This window comes from Caretta caretta, chromosome 1, assembly GCF_965140235.1.
Source record: "Caretta caretta isolate rCarCar2 chromosome 1, rCarCar1.hap1, whole genome shotgun sequence".
NCBI classification, from domain to species: domain Eukaryota; kingdom Metazoa; phylum Chordata; order Testudines; family Cheloniidae; genus Caretta; species Caretta caretta.
This window is the reverse complement of record NC_134206.1, coordinates 161,207,892-161,227,609: the sequence shown is the minus strand read 5'-3', so window position 1 is coordinate 161,227,609 and position 19,718 is coordinate 161,207,892. Positions and strand designations below refer to the sequence as shown.

General features: G+C 43.6%; 1 protein-coding gene across 4 annotated transcripts in view; it reads left to right on the top strand.

The window, feature by feature from the left end:
- IGSF5 (immunoglobulin superfamily member 5) overlaps nucleotides 1–19,718 on the top strand; it is a 96,300-nt gene that overhangs the window by 58,601 nt on the left and 17,981 nt on the right. For 3 of the 4 annotated variants that reach the window (XM_048866381.2, XM_048866361.2, XM_048866372.2), the window contains 3 exons: nucleotides 9,764–10,084; nucleotides 11,169–11,477; nucleotides 19,414–19,539. In XM_048866381.2, the coding sequence (XP_048722338.1) occupies nucleotides 9,764–10,084; nucleotides 11,169–11,477; nucleotides 19,414–19,539 (756 nt within the window). The remainder of the gene's footprint in view (nucleotides 1–9,763; nucleotides 10,085–11,168; nucleotides 11,478–19,413; nucleotides 19,540–19,718) is intronic. The other variant, XM_048866391.2, reaches the window with a different exon arrangement.

The window sequence follows — 19,718 nt, the reverse complement described above, 5'->3', positions numbered from 1 at the left end:
AAGTTACAAAAAGACACAAAAACCAGCAATATACATTCCATTCAGCACAGCTATTTTACCAGCCATTAAACAAAAGAAAATCTAACACATTTCTAGCTAGATTACTTACTAACTTAACAGAAGTTCTGAAGAGCATTCCTGATCGGTTCCGGCAAAAGTATCACACAGACAGACAGACCCTTTGTTTCCCCCACCCCTCCAGCTTTGAAAGTATCTTGTCTCCTCATTGGTCATTTTGGTCAGGTGCCAGCGAGGTTATCTTAGCTTCTTAACCCTTTACTGGTGAAAGGGTTTTGCCTCTGGCCAGGAGGGATTTTGTAGTTCTGTATACAGAAAGGTGGTTATCCTTCCCTTTGTATTTATGACACCTTCAAACTGGGACAATTTTAGTAAAGCAGGACTTCTGGTGACCCTAGCTGAGTCAGTCATTTACAAAGGCCTGTAACTGGGCATCATCCCATGAAACTAGTGATGCTGACCCAGTGACATCAGAAAAATATGTTCCTTCACATCAGCCCAGCAGGTAACAGGTGCTTAATCAACAGCTGCATAGCAACCTGCCTTGAAATCATTCCGGAAAGCTAGAGATGAGTCAGTAATGTCAAGTGGCATAGCCCTTGACACCAGCATAGCAAGCTAGAGATGTTGAGCCAGAGGCCTCAAGCCTGGAAATCCTAACCAGTTACAAGGGATGAATTAGTGAGCTCACAAAGGTCTGTATCTTGGCATCCTCCCAGCAAGCTGAGCCGGTGACATCACAGAGACCTGTCTCATACCAGCCAACCAGCAACTAGCGGGGCTGCGCCAGTGAGGCCACAAAGGTCTATGCTTTCACATCAGTCCCAGAAAGCAAGAGTTGCTGAGCAGGAGATAAATTAAGGAGGAGAGTGTGAGTATGTGTGTGTGTGTGTGTGTGTGAGAGAGAGAGAGAATGCATGTACAGGGGATGTGTATAGCTCTCCCTCCTCTGCTAAAAAGAGGGAGCATTCCCCTTTCTTTCCATCTCTTACCTCTTATATGGCAGATGAAAGGAAGACTCAGCATGTGGGAGAATCTGCAGTGGGAGATAAAAAGAAAAAGGATGTGGCACTGTGGGAATGCTTTAAAAATATCATAACAGAACTAGAAAAAACAATTAATGAGGAGGGCTTGGGAGTAAACACATTTTTCCCATCCCATCACTTGCTGTAATGTGTCCTGATGTGTCATTTATCAAGGAGAAGGAGTGTAGTCGGTGGTGGAGGGAGCAGAAGGAGAAATGGGCACTTTCTTCTCAATCCTTTCCAGATGCCAAAACACCTGTTTGAAAATCTGATCCCCCTCTGTGAGAGGAAGAGCAAGTGAGGACAGGAAAATGGTAGTAGGAAGGGATGGGTTTTGGACAAATGTCTCATTAACTTGTGCACCATTTGCCACTTGCACTGAGTAACTGTAAACAAGTGTAAGCAGAGTCAGAATGAGCTCTACCCTGACATCTGGTGGTGAGCTGTGGAAAAGGACTTCAGGGGCTGATCTCATTTGCAGGAGCACTCTCGTTTGCATGGGCACACCCACCCTGCCTAGCATGATGGACTGCTTGCCCAAATGGTAACTTTAGCTGCTGTGGGATCCCCAGTCTCTCTGTTTGTGGGGCAGGAGTAATAAAGGGTTGTTATCCTGGTTATGTGAATGAATCAAGGACAGTAGAACTATACTTGGCATTTTATGATGAAGGGACTCACCCTCAACTAAGTAGCACTCGCTAGGTAAGGGACATGGGTTCTAACTGCCAGGGACTTGAGAGGGTATGGGGATTGGGAGGCCCCCTTCTTAGGGCTCTAAACACTACTTTGACCCATCCTCTCTCCAGGGTGTAGTAACAGAGCAAATTTTGGCTCCATTAAGAGTCTTGTTACATACTGCAGAGCTGAAGTCACTGACACCTAGGTCTAAGCATTAGACCTACTTTGGTGGTGCACCAGCACTGGGGCTTCCCTGTTACCAGCTAAAAATCACTAAAGAGCTGAAGTTGCTGAGAGCTGTGTTAAGGGGGGGGCTGAAGACAAGTTGGTGAGTGGACGGCTGGTGTGGCTAGCTGGGTGGCTGGCAGAGAGGAGTGGACAGCAGGACAGCTAGTGGAGAGGAGTGGAGTGGAGCGGATAGCAGGGTAGCTGATGGAGAGGCATGGCTGGTGGTGAAGGCTGCAGCAGAACCCCATGGAGAGGTGTGCCACTTGGGCGTTGACCTGAGCAGCAGAGCATGTAAGATGCACCCCCATACCTCCCTCCACTTCCACCCAGGCTGGGAGGTAAACTCTGCAGATGAACACTGTGGGGTTGCACTGACCAAGGACAGAAACTGTGTGTGTGTGGGTGGGTGGGGGTGACTATTGGGTTGCTGGATTTAAGACTCTGAAGGGAAAAGGACACTGCCAAACTTACTTGGGGGTGGGTCTTTTGCCCATGGTTGGTGTTATGAATCCTGTTTGTGGTATTTCCCCAACATAATGCCACATTGTTTTCCTCCTTTATTAAAAGGCTTTTGCTACACTCAGACTCTGTGCTTGCTAGAGGGGAAGTATTGCCTCTTGGGGGGTGGTATGTAATTGTCCCACGTCACTGGGTGGGGGCTTGAGCCGGTTTTGCATTGTGTTATTGAAATGGAACCCCTAGATACTGAACCCTGCCCTTGTTGCTGCCAACTCTGACGGGCAGAAGGGTTACACAAGAAAAGCATTTATTTCTGCAGGAACCAGAAGACCTGTTACAGTAAGTTAGTGTGACAGAGTGGGGAATAACCATTCATAGAACAATCGATGCGCACCATGAATGCCTTTGGATTGCCTTTGGAAAAGGTTGGATGGCTGAAACACCAGGTACAGAACTGTACCCTTAGGCTTAGGTGAAATATTCTTGTTATGAACTTTCATCAGATTGATCCTTTAGTAAACATTTACTGATATGCCCAAGGCAATGTGAAGCTTTACTAATCCACACCTTATCATGCAAAAGCAAATGAACAATATGATTTCATGGTGTATTGTGCATGGTTTAGAGTTTTCTCCAGTGGAGAGTAATAAAGTGGGGCTAATTGTCAGCGCAAGAATTTCCATCAGGTGTATGGGAGAAGTTAGGTGCTGAACTTGTGTTAATAAGAACTGAACATATAACTCCCTGAAAAATGCAATGAGAATTTAGTTTGAGATCTCAGTTTTTCTCAATGAACGTGTAAGGTATTTTTCAGACAGTAAGGTGATGAAATTGGTATTGAAGTGTATTTGTTGAATTAGGGAACACTGCACATTAGAGAGGAATGCTAATCCTGTGGTTTAAGCACTAGTCTGAGACTCAGAAGAGCTGCGCTCGCTTCCTAGTTCTTCCACAGTTCTCCTTTTCTATTTAGGTTGCAGAGTTCATGGCAGGGCTGTCTCTTATGATGTTTCTACATTGCCTGGCACAATGGGAGCTCATATTGATTTAGGCCTATGTCCTCCTGTAAGATAAATAATGAAAGTTAAAAAAAACCAAAGAGATGAAGTTTCTCTTTGAAACAACAGGTAAATGCCTGAAAATGTTTTGGCAGAAGATACAGGAGAAGGCATTTCACTGTCTAACCAGTCCTTAGACTCGGAGCCCAGGTGTAGGAAAATGATTCCCCTATGCAACAAAATGTGGGTTGGCAGGCAGTGGTACCATCTACACTAGGGGTGGGCAAACTTTTTGGCCCAAGGACCATATCTGGGTATGGAAATTGTACGATGGGCCATGAATGCTCATGAAATTGGGGGTTGGGGTGTGGGAGAGGGTGAGGGCTTTGGCTGGGGTGCGGGTTCTGGGGTGGGGCTGGGGATGAGGGGTGTGGAGGGTGGGAGGGAGATCAGGGCTGGGGCAGGGGGTTGGGGCGCCGGAGGGGTAAGGGATACAAGCTCCAGGCGGCGTTTACCTCAAGCAGCTCCCAGAAGCAGTGGCACGTCCTCTCTCCAGCTCCTGTGCGGAGGTGCAACCAGGCAACTCTGTGTGCTGTCCCGCCTGTAGGCGCTGCCCCTGCAGCTCCCATTGGCTGTGGTTGCTGGCCAATGGGAGCTGCAGGGGAAATGTGTGGCGCCCCTTGACTTCCCCTAGGTGTAGGAGGCAAAGGGGGGATATACTGCTTCCGGGAGTTGCTCCGGGAGTTGCACAGAGCCCAGGCATGTGAGGAATGGGGCAAGCCCCTGACTCTGCTCCCTGGCTGGAGCTAGAGGGCTGGATTAAAATGTCTGAAGGACCAGATGTGGCCCCCAGGCTGCAGTTTGCCCACCCCTGATCTACGTTCTGTCTTGGGATTTTCTGTCAAGGAAGGGCAGCTTTAAGTTATTGTGGGGATAGGTTAAATCAACACTTCCCACAGTGCATGTGACCACATCTCCTCTCTGAGTAGCACTGGATACTTTCTGAGCTGTGCTGGTGTCTTATGGGCTCCCAGTGAAGGGGCAGTTGTGACCTACCTTACCACTTTCACTTTTGCGGCATTCCCCGCCTTAGTGGACTTTCCACCCAGTAGGGACCTGAACCAGGTTGTCTGGGTTAGAATGGGAAGCATTCTATTGACTTCAATAGGCACTGAATCAGGCCTTGTGTGTGTAAGGCAGCATAGATCCTGGGCTTTGTCTGGCTCATGGACTGTTAAAATGTAATTGTGTTAGTTAAAAGGAGGAATAAATCATGCTTCCTTCTTCTTACTACCCTGCTTGGCTGCGTAAGACAAGGGCACAATTTTGCCCTAGACTAGAGAATCGAGAATTTTTAGTCTATGATTCAGTGGCACTCATAAACATGATCTCACAGCCATAGATGATGTACAGAAACCCATGGCAATTTATTCACAGGGATGGTAAACCGTTAACTTCTTTGATAACACAAAATGTTTACGGAATGAAGACTGATTTTATGACTCTTCCGAGACAGCAAAAAGACAGTGTAGATAAATGACAAAGCTGGAGCACTGGAGAAACGTAGAGGAAAGGTAGGCTGTGCATGCTGAAGCTAAGCAACTACTGTCGAATCTAAGAAGTGTGATGGCCTGGGGAACAGTATGAGTGCATTTATTTCCATTCTATTTTTTTAAATTTCCAAAATGTAATACATTTGTAAGTGATGCACAAAATACTGTATAAGAAGATTACAAAACCACACACAAAACCCATAGTTCCCCATGCTTATCCTCCAGTATTTTTAATGGCATGGATCTGTATTCACTGGTTTAACTCAGTCTCCTGGAATGGTTTATAAAATGCACACTTTCAGATGCTTTTATTTTTGAAGGATCAGCCTTTTTGTTATTAAACTAGCTCTCCACAGAAATGTTCCAGGTGGTCATTGAGAAAGGCAGGTACAGTCGAAATGTCTGAGAGTAGGACTTGGCACCAAGTACGCCTGAGTTCTAATGCAAATTCTGGCACCAGCTCTTTCTTTGACCTTGGATAAGTCACTTAGGGCTAGAGACACAAAAGGATTTAGACATCTAACTCCAGGAAAGCAGACCTGGCTGTAAATCTCAGGCAGAGGGAGGCAGCTTCCTCTAGTCCAGATTTTGGCACCTAAATTCCTTTGGGGGTGGGGCTTAGGACTCACCTCTCTCCTTGGCATTTACTATTGGTTGCATAGGTGCCAACTCTGTGTGTGCTCCAGCTCCCACTCACCTCCCAGTGCCTCCTACCTGCTTGCTGCCCCGCTGATCAGTGCCTTCCGCTCTCTCCCACTGCCTTCCGTACGCTGTGATCAGCTGTGAAACTGGGCAGGAAAGAGGCAGGTTGGGGGTGGGGGCTTGGGGGAAGGGATGGGGTGAGGGCGGGGCCTGGGGCGGAGCAGGGGCTGGAAAAAGCGGGATGGGGGTGGGGGCTGGGGGAAGGAGTCAGGTGCGGGCAGGGCCTGGGGTGGACCTGGGGGGTTGAACCGCACCCCCGAGCCCAGAGGAAGCCACTGACTGTGATTGGTTGCCTTAGGTGGCTCCCTGTTCAGCTTTCTGGCTTTTGTGGATCCCATTCTTAGGCACCTAACTGTTGCCATACATTGAATAGGGAGCCTACGTGCCTAACTTGGGGCTGAGGCTTCCACTGGGTGGCAGGGACATTGTAACAGTGGGCATGGCAGTGTGTAAGTCCCTTTGTAGATCTAGCCTGTAATCCAGGGGTGGGCAAATTTTTTGGCCCGAGGGCCACATCAGGTTACAAAACTATACGGAGGGCTGGGGAGGGAAGGCTGTGCCTCCCCAAACAGCCTGGCCCCCACCCCCTATCCGTCCCCTCCCACTTCCTGCCCCCTGACTGTCCCCCTCAGAATCTCCGACCCATCCAACCCCCCCTGCTCCTTGTCCCCGACCGCCCCCTCCCAGGACTCCCCTCCCCTAACCGCCCCCCCGGGACCCCACCCCCTATCCAACCACCCATTCTCCCTGTCCCCTGATTGCCCCAACCTCTATCTACACCGCTGCCCCCTGACAGGCCCCCCCCGGACTCCAATGCCCTCCAACATCCAACCCCCCCCATTCCCCATCCCCTGTCTGCCCCCTACAGAACCTTCACCCCATCCAATCGCCCCCTGCTCCCTGTCCCCTGACTGCTCCCCAGGACCCTCCGCTCCCTGCCCCCTTACCATGCCGGAGCCAGGCATGCTGCCCGCGCTGCCCGGGAGGAGTGGCGGGCCAGAGCGCTGGCAGCACAGCGCGCTGAGGCTGCGTGGGAGGGGGAGTGGGAACAGCGGGGGAGGGGCCGGGGGCTAGCCTCCCCGGCCGGGAGCTCAGCAGCAAGGCAGGACGGTCCCGCGGGCTGGATGTGGCCCGTGGGCCGTAGTTTGCCCACCTCTGCTGTAACCTCTGCATTACTTTCACAGTCAGTAATCTGAGTATGATTAGGTTTACTTTCTACTTCCCTAGGGTTATGAAGATTGCTTAGCTAAATTTGTAAATTATTTCCAAGATGGAAATAGCACAAAGACAAAAACTGCTATAGCTGCTAAATATTATGGTAGATTTATTATATCGATCCCAGTGTGAGGTAAATTAAGATTGATTATTTTAGGATCCAAAAGAATAAAAAGCCATATCAGTTCTGTGAAATATTTCATGCCCATGTACGTGCACAATGGACATTCAAAAATCATGTATATTAGATTAGTATTCAACGCTCCATTGCTCCAGCACATATAATTGACTTGGATCTCTACTTTTGCCATTCTGAACGGAATCCAGTGAGTTCTAAAATGTACTTTTTGTTGTATAAGCCCCAGCTGTAGGAGAGAGTTGACGAGCTGAAGTTTCTGTTAAATCTGAATGAACCTGTAATTGTCCAGTACTTAAGCCAGAGGCAGTGTAACCTAGGAATGTGCTGAATAAAGCTGTGCTGAGTTTGGATCCATGGGGTATTATTCTGTAAACTATTTCTCCAGTTTATCCAACAAGCCAATTTTCCAGGTGCCCTTTCCAAATTTTAATGCCCCTCCCCCCCCACCATCCTGCTACTGTTGCTATAGCAAGGGGGTAAGAGCACTGGCTAAGAAATACATTATGTGTGTACAGGGATCTATTTGCATTAATGGGAATTGTGTTGCTAAATCTCTGCGCACTGTGTTGAAAACCTGTTAGGGTTTTTTGGGCTGTTATATAACCCAGGATTCAGGAAAAATCAGATTTCTGTAATGAATTCTAAAAATGGTTGTGTACAGTTTGAACCTCATGATGGCTATTAAAGTCAGTTGCAATCAATCATCTAAAGTTCACAGAAAGCCTTGAAAATGTAACCCTCAGAATTCAATATATCAAAATTGTGTAGTCCCAAGGGACAGAGAGGAAAAAACGGGTAAAGACGTTTCATATTTCAAAGGCTAACTAATAAGCAGGCTAATTCTGTCACATATGTCTGTGAGGTCACAATCCACAGGAAAACCCCTTGGTCAGAATGTTTGGTGGCTCTGGGAATTGTTAAGGGTACAGAGTCTTTTTCACCTAAGTCAGTTGTTCACATTTGGCAATGGTCAGCAATGACCAGAATTCATGATAATCTGATGGCTGTTGCTGTAAATGGAGCATGTAAAACTGGTTAGTGGTCTCAGTCTGTTTCCAAGCCACTGTACTGACGTCACAAAAGCCACTGCTGTTTTAGTGATGTCATCAGCAGTTGTAGGCTAGGATCCCCTCAGTATAGGAATTGGCAGGTAGAAAGTGGAAGAACTGTCTTTCACATATTTTGTTTTAACAACTGTTAATAAAACATGTTAAGTGTTTACATATAATTGTGTTTCAGGACTTGAAACAATTGTACATTTTAAAGCACTCCAGTTCACCTTTAAGATAATGATGCATGCTAAGGATAACTGCAACTCTACAAGGAAAAATGGGCTATTTCTGTTGAAAGGAGAGTGCTTTACGATATATTTTATAATTTTGATAACTAACAGTAGAAGTGAAGTTTGTGTTTAATTGGCTATTCTGTCGCTCATATACAGAGATATTTAGGAGACTGCAATGCTGTAGAAAGGCACAATGTTTTTCATGGAAACCTGTGAAGGCAGCAAGTCTCTATAACAGGCTTCCATGAATGTAAAAGCAAATCTGTCTGCACAGAATCTTTTATTCCCATGACTACTTCTACTGACCTCCTGGAGGATTGAAGGAAAAGTGTATTTTCCCCCCTAAGGAAATAACAGTTTAAGAATCTGAGGTATAATGTAACTTTTCAAACGATAAATAAGTTAAAATTAACTGAAATCTTGTGCATAGGCACATTTGAACATATATTTAATTTCCCACCCATTAGTCTTCATAACTGAAAGTTCTCCTCCAACAAAAGCCTTAACTCTGCTCTATAGTGACACCATGAAAGGAAAAAAAAATCTAATGTGTCTTTACAAATCAGTTTAATCTCATCTGGGATGACAAACACTTAAAATGACTCAGCCATAATCACATTGTTTTTCCATGTTGTCACTGCAGAGCGGAGTTCAGGTTGCTGGGTGCCCTAACTATGCATTCCCATATGGTAACTTGTTTAGGTTTCTTTTAAGTTTAACTCTAATTGTGTATTTCCTGGGTTTATAACACTTGGTTTGGGGATAATACAATAACCTTGCAATGTATTTGATCTTAACACTACTGATATAAAATCAACCTTCCTCATCCTTAACTCCATTTTAACATAGATTTTTTTACTGGGAATTCTTAAAGATAATAAAAGGAGTACTTGTGGCACCTTAGAGACTAACCAATTTATTTTGAGCATAAGCTTTTGTGAGCTACAGCTCACTTCATCGGGTGCATTCAGTGGAAAATACAGTGAGGAGATTTATATACCTGTATATAGATTTATATACAGTGAGGAATATAAATCTCCTCACTGTATTTTCCACTGAATGCATCCGATGAAGTGAGCTGTAGCTCACGAAAGCTTATGCTCAAATAAATTGGTTAGTCTCTAAGGTGCCATAAGTACTCCTTTTCTTTTTGTGAATACAGACTAACACGGCTGCTGCTCTGAAACCTGTCTTAATGATAGTGGGGATTTTAAGCTTTCGCCGAAAGCATCTGGTAAAACTCATCATTAGAGATGTGTTGCCAGATTAGAGGACTCAGTGGTCTTTTCTGATATGTTCTTCAGACATCAAATACACAAAATATTCACATGACAAAGTGCTGTTACTCAGAGCCAAGTATTTTTGTTTTGTAGTCTTATCTTGCTGAATATGCAAGGTATGCCAAAGGCACCTCATTGACATTGGTGCTGGTATATTTACAATTCTTGTTTTTTTCTTTCCAGGTTTTGGCTTTGGTTATTCTATTGTTAATGGCCCTGCTAATGCAACCGTCCTAGCCGGTTCAGAGGCCCGGTTTAACTGTACTGTGTCACAAGGATGGAAAGTTATCATCTGGCTTTTAAACGGGAATGCTGTTCTCACGACAACTTCCCTTGGAGGGGCTGTTGTAACAATGAATCGCTTCACTCAGCAAAATTATACCAGCGGTGAGACTTTTACCTCAGAGCTGATCATCCACAACGTCCAGCTGGACGATTCTGGTCAAATAGAATGCAGCCTCCAACTTAGTAGCCCCAACAGCTATGCCTTTCTTTCTGTGCAAGGTCTGTATGCCTTTTCATTTTTGTCACAGAGTTTTTATTAAATTGTACTTAACAGAAATCCAATGTCACAATGCCAAAATTACCAGACTGTATGTGTACCAACTTTCAGTGAATGCCCAAAGCCTGCTATGTTTCTCATCTGGAAAGCTGGATCAGTAATTTCATGTACAGATTGGCATTCCAAGGTAGACTGAGGCTGCCACTGCAAAAGACTTCAGTTGTGCTCACTTTTTTCTGTAGCAGCTCTTACTCTGTTCTGGGTTGTGTGAAAGTGCCAGAAGCCTGTATCAGTGCTGCCAGCCATCAGTCAAAAACAATCTCTTTTCGCCAGAGTCTTTATGGATTTTTTTTCTCATTTTTGTACATAACACTTCTTTTATATTTAATGGAAAGTTCCTTCCTACTGTCCGACCTAGTAATAGACAGCCTCCACCCAGTTTGTGTTGGGGTTTAATGTAGTGCAAAAATTTAGCCTCTGAGTCACAAGGTGATATCATGGGATGTGACTGCTGCTGTACACTGCAGCTTCCAGGATCCAGTAAACCTTTCATGTATATCAGACATCCTCTCTGTAGCTTCCTCAAGCATCATTATTAAGGAAGTGCATCCAATAAAGTGGAATCTTCCTTCCACCTACTATTCATTTGTCCAAAAAAGAAGAAGGCTGATGCCTAGGGCATCACCTTTCTATAAACTTTCCGTGATAAACCTGAAGAACATCTCTAAGAGGTAACAGAGAAATAAAATCCTGATGACACATGGTCCTTTAGCTGGTGCAGGAGATATTTCAGTATGGCCAAAGCATGACACTTCCAAAGTTTTCATTGGACAGATGGTGGAAAATAAAGTCTAGTTGTGAAGCCGAAATGGACTATAACATGGCTGAGAAGCTGCAGTGGCTTCCACATTTATCTCATGTAAACAACATCTCTATGTTTTAGGTTTTCTATTTTATTTTAATTATTTTTTTAACTTGAAAATTTCAAAATAGGATTTTTGGTAGCCAAAGATGATTTAAAACGGGCAATAAGACACCATTGCAGTTAAATATTCTGAAGGAACAAATCATCTTTTCCCCCCACAGTTAATGGATCTTTGCTCATCAAAGATCACAACTCTACAGTAAGAAAGAATGAAACAATTGACATTGTTTGTGAAGCCTTAGGATGGGCTCCAGCTCCAAACATGACCTGGATGATAAACGACTCTTTTGTAGATAAGTCCAGGTATGTTACTAACCACAGTCAAGGATCTAATGATCTTCACAATGAAGGGAGCACCTTAACTTTGACTCCGATGGCCAATGAGACACTGACATGCTTAGCTTATATAGAGGCACTCCCTAAGCCCCAGAATGCAACTGTAACTCTTATTGTGCAGGATTCTCTTGCAGGTAAGTGAACGTTCTCTATACTATGCCTTTTATTTTGAAAATCTTTTATTCCAGTTTAAGCAACATGACACCTGCAAATGTAACAGACTCAAACTCTAGTAAACAATACAGACATCACATAGTGTTAAATTCACTCCTGTGCTGCGCCCCAGCACGAGTCCTGAGCATCACTAAATTCTCTTTATTTGGAACAGCACAAGGGAAACAGAACTCTCCCTAATGCTTATTAAGGGCTTCATTGCATACAAAATTGGATTTTCTGCCTTTTGCAAGATCTCACCACATGAATTTAGGCATTGAAAAAAATTGATTCCGGCCATGAAATAACAATAGATTTCTATCTGTCAGTCGCATAAACATCGTATGCTATGTCTTGTTTGCTCATGACTAAATCCTAATGTGAAATACTAAACTCTGAAAGTTTTGCCACTGACTTCAACAGAGGTAGGATTTCACCCCTACACACAACCCAAAGTAAACACTTGTGCACAACACAATGCTCCGCACAAGGTTACACGGCAGGCATTGAGCTGTTCTGCCATTGTAGTTATAGCCTCAGAGCCGTACTGTGCTTGGTCCCTACCTTGGGGGTTTCCGCCTTGGGGGTCCTGGCTGTTCCATCAGCCAGGGATGACTCTAGCACAGTGGCATTCCAGCCTCATGCACTTTACCAAGCTTCACTCCAACTCAGGAATTGCCATGCTCGATCAGCCCAGCGGCCCATCTCATCCAGCGTCATGTCCCAGATAGTGGCCAGCATCCAGACATATTGCCGAATTCTTGGCCTCACCAACAACCTGTGGAAATTAATCCCATAGCTTAATATGACCCCTGATGCCAGAGGAATCACCAACCAGCTGGGTAAGCTGAGCTGCCACCTGCATTGTGCTGCCTGAATAGCACTACCTGTTTTTGAGGTAGTGATGGATGGTTTTCTTTTCCAAGCGCTAGCACAATAAGAACAAACAGGACTAGATCCTCAACTGGGGCTAAGCAGCGCTTGGTGAAGCAGAGGGAGGAGGCATGAAAATGCCCTTTTTGGCCCCTCAATCTTGGGAATTATCTGGCCGTTTGTCCCCAGTGCTGCAAAAAAGAGTCGTTTCTGGGCTGCTGAAATTAACACCAGCTGCTCATGGTCTCTAGGGACTGTTACAAAAGGTGAGATTACTGGGGCACAGAGACACTTTTGTCACACCTCCTATGGTGGGAGCTGGAGGGGTGGTGTAGAAGCCCTTATGGTGACTCTGTGCCACCCAGAGTTTCCCGTAGGCAGAGGAGGTCCTTAAATCCATGTTTCTTTTAGTGATTGGGTGAGCGTGGAAAAAAGGAGCTGAGCTTGTGACATCAAACTGACAGCTCTTTGGCTGAGTTGGCACCCATCGGAGTGTTACATGACATGTGACCCATTCTGTGTTCTGAAATGGGTGGCACTGGCATGGTGTATAAAAGGCATTCAGATACTACAGTGATGGGTGTGGTATAAAAACCTAGATAGATAGATAGGCAGACTGGCTGGGCCTTTTACTTTAAGTGTGAGCCATTGTTAGCAAATTTCTCAGGACCATCTACTTTGTAATGCAATTGAAAAAGGCCATTTTACTAGGTTTAATAAGGCTTCCTCTAAGTTAAATTGCTTCTAATTACTGACTAAACAAGAGATCTGTCCTGAGGACTTAATAAAATGATTAAACTCCCCAGCCTACTCATTCTAGAGCTATTGAGGCATCTGCCCACAGTTTCCATAGTTACATGCTATACATTAGAAGAGGAGAAAAACAGATGTCACAGACACAATTAGTACATAATTGGTGATCATATAGGACCATCATGCATTCCTCTTTGGGAAAATGATTATGCAGTAACAGATACTCAAGATTTCTCAGCATAGGCATAGTTTGACGTCTATATTTGGAGGGGCGGCTCTGATCAGGCCAATGGGACCGCACGTGCTGGGGGTGGGCAAACTCTGTGCCTGTCCACAGGGGTGTCATTTCAGATTTGGGGGGCCCTGCAACTTTAAGCGTGATTCCAGGGGCTACTTAGGCAACTGAAAACTCTAATGTTTTTGCAGATAATAATTTAGAAATATCTGACAGGAGCACTGTATCTAATTCCTATACCAAGAAAGAAAATTAAATAAATATTAGATTCACTCAGCGCTAATACTAACATGTTCTGACATCTTGTGGCAAGTCACTTATGGGACACTGATTAGGTTTAAAATTGTAATATATATTCTTACTCAGATACTCATACTAAAGTCAGAAGGGACTATCGTGATCATCTAGTCTGACTTCCTGCACGTTGCAGGCCACAGAACCTCACCCACTCACTTGTGTAATAGACCCCTGATCTCTGGCTGAGTTACTGATGTCCTCACATCATGGTTTAAAGACTTCCAGTTACAGAGAATTCACCATTTACACTAGTTTAAACCTGCAAGTGACCACCATGCCCCATGCTGTAGAAGAAGGTGAAAACCCCCATGGTCTCTGCCAATTTGACCCGGGGGAAAATTCCTTCCTGACCCCAAATATGACGATCAGTTAGACCCTGAGCATGTGGGCTAGACCCACCAGGCAGACACCTGGGAAAGAGTTCATTGTAGTAACTCAGAGCCCTCCCCATCTAGTGTCCCGTCTCCAGCCATTGGGGATTTTTGCTATAGGCAGTCACCGATGGGCCACATGCCATTGCAGGGAGTCCTGTCATACCATCCCCTCCATAAATTTATCAAGCTCAATCTTGAAGCCAGTTAAGCTTTTTGCCCCCATTGCTCCCCTTGGGAGGCTGCTCCAGAATTTCACTCCTCTGCTGGTTAGAAACCTTTGCCTAATTTCAAGCCTAAGCTTGTTGATGGCCAGTTTATATGTATTTGTTCTGGGGTCCACCTTGATGCTTAACTTAAATAACTCCTCTCCCTCCCTGTTATTTATCCCTCTGATGTATTTATACAGAGCAATCATATCTCCCTTCAGCCTTCTATTCGTTAGACTAAACAAGCCAAGCTCTTTGAGTCTCATAAGAAAGGCCTTCCATTCCTCAGATCATCCTAGTAGCTCTTCTCTGCACCTGTTCCAGTTTGATTTCCTCTTTCTGAAACATGGAAAATCAGAATTGCACAGAAAATTCCAGATGACGTCATTTGATCCTTTATTTCACTTGTAACCACTGAAAATGGAGAGATGGCCAACGTAAAGCTTGTTAGTTGAACTTCCTAATGTTTTATTTAATGCCTGAGGCCAGGCATCACATAATGTTACATTGGGCCTGGCCAACAGAGACGTAACTAATCTGTCAGTTAAGCTATGTCTGTACTAGAGGCCTTACACTGGCACAGCTGTACCGATGCAGCTGCGGCGCTGTAAGATCTCTTGTGTAGCCACTCTATGCCGACGGCATATCTTCTGTCGACATAATTAAACCACCCCTAACGAGTAGCAGTAGCTATGTCAGCAGGAGAAGCTCTCCCACTGACATAGCACTGTGCACACCACCACTTATGCTGGCAAAAATTATGCTGCTCAGGGTGGTGTTTTTTCGCACCCGTGAGCGACATAACTTTTGCCAACGTAAGTGGTAGTGTAGACGTTACAGAGACTAAGGTGAGGGCTTCCTCATGCGCAATTTAGCAAAATACTATAGTTCTTATGGGGCTGCAGTCCCTGGGACAAGCAGGAAGATCAAACAGGGAAGAGATTCATTAAACTGCCAAACTGGGAAAAGCAGATGATAACGACAGCAGTTGAGATGGGAAGTCTGTGGCTGTTTATTTTTCACACTGATTTATGTGGAAGTGTTAAGCCATACCAGCACCAGCTAGTCCAGTTCCTTACAGGCACATTCATGGTCTCCACAACATCCTGAACTATGAGGGACAATGTGGTACAGTGCCATCTTACAGACACCTCAGGTAACTAGTAGGAAGTAGGCTAGGCTAGACACAGACAGAGGGTATGTCTTCACAGTAGCTGGGAGGTCTAATTTGCAGCGTGGGTAGACAAACATGCACTAGTTTTGCTCAAACTAGCACCTAAAAATAGCAATGTGGGCCAGGCAACATGGGAAGTGCCTTGGGCTTGTCGCTTGAGTATCCAAGGGATCAGGGGGGATTGTACTTGGGTGGCTAGCCCAAGCAGCTGCGTGTGCCACCATGGGCACACTGCTATTTTTATTGCACTAGCACGAGCAGAGCAAGTGCATGGACATCTACCCCCACTGGGATTTACACCGCTGCTGGGTAGACATACTCATAAAGAGAGTTCTCCGAGCCAGACACTGGATGCAGTCTCATCCATTACATTGTTGGCGTAACAGCTTTTTAGTGAAACCTAAGACTCCCTGCTTCTTCAAGAATACCACAGTCAGTCTGTTCTCATCCGTTTTATAAAAAGAAAATCTGCTGTGTTTTGCACACAACGATCTCGTTTCCCCCTCCGCTAGATTATATAGAAGATCTCTTGTAATGGATTCTAGTGATACACAGTAGGAAGTACCTTTCCATTGCTAGTTCCCTTTCAATCCTGAAAGATGGCTATGCTCCACTGCAGTGAAAATTCCGCACAAATCTCATCTTAAACAGAGGATTCAGGTAAAAAAGAAATGAAGGAAGATGACTCCTTAAGCAATGCACTTTTGGGGGGGTTTATTAAAATATCTGAAATTATCCTGGGCACTTTGCTTACAAGACTTGTTTCAAGTATGTAAAGTTTCTTAACATCAATGTGCAGGCTTTTTGTAGTCCTCGATCTCAACAGAATGACAGTGAACAAGACTGGTGAAAGTATGCATACTGAAGGAGTTCCCACAGTATGGAAATAACTTAGAATTAATGTGAAAGATGCTATTAGAGAATATACTGACAGGAGACTTATTAGATTTATATTAACCTGAGATTATAGAGTATGGATAAAGTAAGAGGAAAGAAGTAAGGACATTTTTAGAACTCCAAGTATATGATTATTATGCAGTGCAGGTTTCTTGTGCTTAGCTTTTCCTATCAATTAATGTTGAATTTCTAATGATAATTAGAGTCCTCTGCTTTTAAATCAACATAATTCTTGGGAATTACAAGTGTTAAAAACAGTCCTCCTGAACAGAGTGATCATTTTGAGTGACAAGTACATGGGAGAAGAGCTGGTGCAGAGCACAGGAGCAGTGCCATTGGCATCTTTCTGCTTCTACATTCCAATGCTGGCAAGTCTTAGCGATCCATCTATGTCAAAGCTCAAGGGCAGGCACTGAACAAAAACCTTCCCTTGCTCTCTCTTTCTGTTCTGTGCTGCCTGGAAAGCAGACTACAGGTATTCCTGAATTTGACCTAAGCAGCTATCTTACTTTGGCAAATGAATAGGCCATGAAGGCTGAAAGGCTGGTTAAATGAAAATCACAAGAACAAATGAAGCTGTTGTAAGAACTATTCCTCAAACCTTAGTTGCTGTATGTACCAAGAAATGTGAAACTAATGAGAGTGTAGCGTTTGCCAAAGCATAACGTTGCAGCTGACAAACAGAAATCTTAGGCTATCACATATGGAGATCTGTTTCTAGGACTCATTAAAAAAATATTGACTAACACAGCTCTATTAATCTATATACTGCTTGTATCTAACCTTGATATGACTTAGCACAACAAATTATTTTCTGCATGTATCTTATCACAAATCTGTATTAAAGTTAACTGAGAAATGTATTACAAGAAGCTAAATAGAAAAACAAGAACTAAAAATAAGAGTACTCAAAATAACTGATATTTGGTAGCAAGAACTTATTAAAAACATAATTAAACACACAGGCAAGATTAACATTCATTTCATATTTTAATTACCTTAAAATTCCCATAGCATTTTGTATGGCACAAAATAAAATAACATAAAATAAAATGCAGATTTATGCTGTAGATTTATTTCTTCCATGCAAAAAAATCACAAAATACTTCACAATTGACTTATACATATTAACTACAAGGCTGCAGATCATAATATACTGGTAACTTCAGTAGTTATGGAGAGGCAGAACAAAAGCTGTACAAGGCCAGTCTTAGGAAGAATGATTGAAGACAGAGACATGGAAAATTAAGGGCTTGATTCTGCTTCCCTTAATGTAAAATGGTTTTTGCCACTTATTTAACTGGTAGCAGGATCTGGGTGGTTAGTTTTCTCAGAGAGTGCATTGAGAGCCCTACATAAGAGCGAGGGATGAATCTGGTTGTGATGAGATTTGAAGGCAGACAGGATTCAGGAAGGTGCTCAGAGAAGGCAGGTGTTCCAGAGATTGAGCACAGAAGGAGAGAGAAGGATTGGTTGCTCAAAAAACCTGGGATGAAGGGGGAAGAAAATCTGGTGTTTGAGGTGTGTCGGGAATGACGTGAACAGAAAATATTGGGGGGAATTAGGTGGGTCACGTGTGGCTGGAGGAGGAGGATGGCGGATGAAGAACCTATAAAGAGCATTTAAAATGGGGGCTGATATCTGCCTTTGCATTTATACACAGGGTTTCCATTACTCGCAACGGAATTAATGTTCACGCACCCAAGGGCAAAATATCCTCTTAGGAGAGATCATTAATAACGACCATTGACATGGAGACAATACATCCTTGAAGTGCTCTAGATGGGTAAAGATATGTGTTAAAGTTGGAATCCAGGAATATTTTGGGTAGTAGATTATAATTAGGTGCAGGAGCAGCCCCTCAATTGGGTTAATTTGCATGATTAATTTACATGCTGATAGTTCATTAGGATTAGAGAGGAGACTAAATTAAATAATTTCTGAACCATCCAATCTTTGGAGTGTTCAGAATCCAAATTCAAGTCCAAATTTTGCATCTGGGCTATTATGCTATAATGGGCCAATCCGAAACCCCAGAAGAATATCTGCAAACTTTGGTGAGTCTGAAATCTGTATCCAAATTTTGCCATTCAGGCCCATCTTTAATTAGGAACACTAAAAAGTACCTGACACACACAAATCCAGTGCAACAGAGGCAGTATTGTCAAGTCTGTACAAACCTTGTGCTTTTCGGTTGGATTTGAAGTTTGTTTTTAATATAGCTACCAGGGCTATATTTTGGACTGCTTTTGGAACCTGCCTTAGCTTTTGGGCTGAGGTTACTCCCTGCAGTTAGGAAGATCAAAGATTGGTTCCAATTAGGTTAAAGAGCACCATAGATATTGGATGAGCCTGATGGACAGGGCCGTATTACCATCAGAAGAAGCGTCTATTGTATGTTGACAACTAGTTAAAGGGTAAAAGCTATCAATTTAATGTTGATTATTCGGGGGGATATATGGTGAGCACCTTTTGTTTGTGGCAACCAGAAACAGGGATGCACTGAATGATTTTGAAATCACCCAATTTAGCATTATAGGTTAAAAAAAAATCGAATCCTAGTTATGTGAAAACACCATAAATGCATAGTGTACATCACTATGCAAAATTATGTTATAGTCCAGGATGCAGGAACGTGTTACGGTTAGCAATCTCAAACTCAGTAGATGTGTTGTTAACATGCTTGTCCTTTACCATGGACAACTGAGGGTTTTTTGAATTATGCACAGTGAGTTGAAGCCTCCTGAAGCCAATGGAAAGACTCCCATTTGCTTTCAGTGGGGTTTAGATTGGGCTCGAAATGTCTACAAAACAAGTTTAAATGTGAAGAATGAAGAAAATTAGCAGCCTAGGTTTGTCAGAAATACAACTAGCAGATAAAGTAGAATAATTGTAACAAAGAATTATCGTGATCAAGGCATTTTGTGGTACTGGGTATCATCAATATAGGGGAAAGCCATTTTCAACACAAATGAGAAACACAATCCATCTCTTGTTTTAAATAATCAACAAGTAATTTAATAATGTTTCCAGAAAGTTGGTCACGCTCTTCAGAAAAAGAAAGGTCGCAGCTCTGCTAGTGTAATGATACTTCATTTCATTTAATAGAAAATGGTAACCAAGAAGACAGCACACGGACACGGACTATTATACTTGCAGTCACATTGTCAATTGGTTTTCTTCTTCTGATCATTATTATTTTTATAATAATATACTGCCGCCTAAAAAACAAAGGTAAGAGGATTTTTGCTACTGGCTATGCTTTTTTTAAACCTCAAATTAGATTTAATCTATTACTATTTCAGTTTCATAGATATTTAGGTCAGAAGGGACCATTATGATCATCTAGTCTGACCTCCTGCACAACGCAGGCCACAGAATTTCACCCACCACTCCTACAAAAAAAAAAAAAA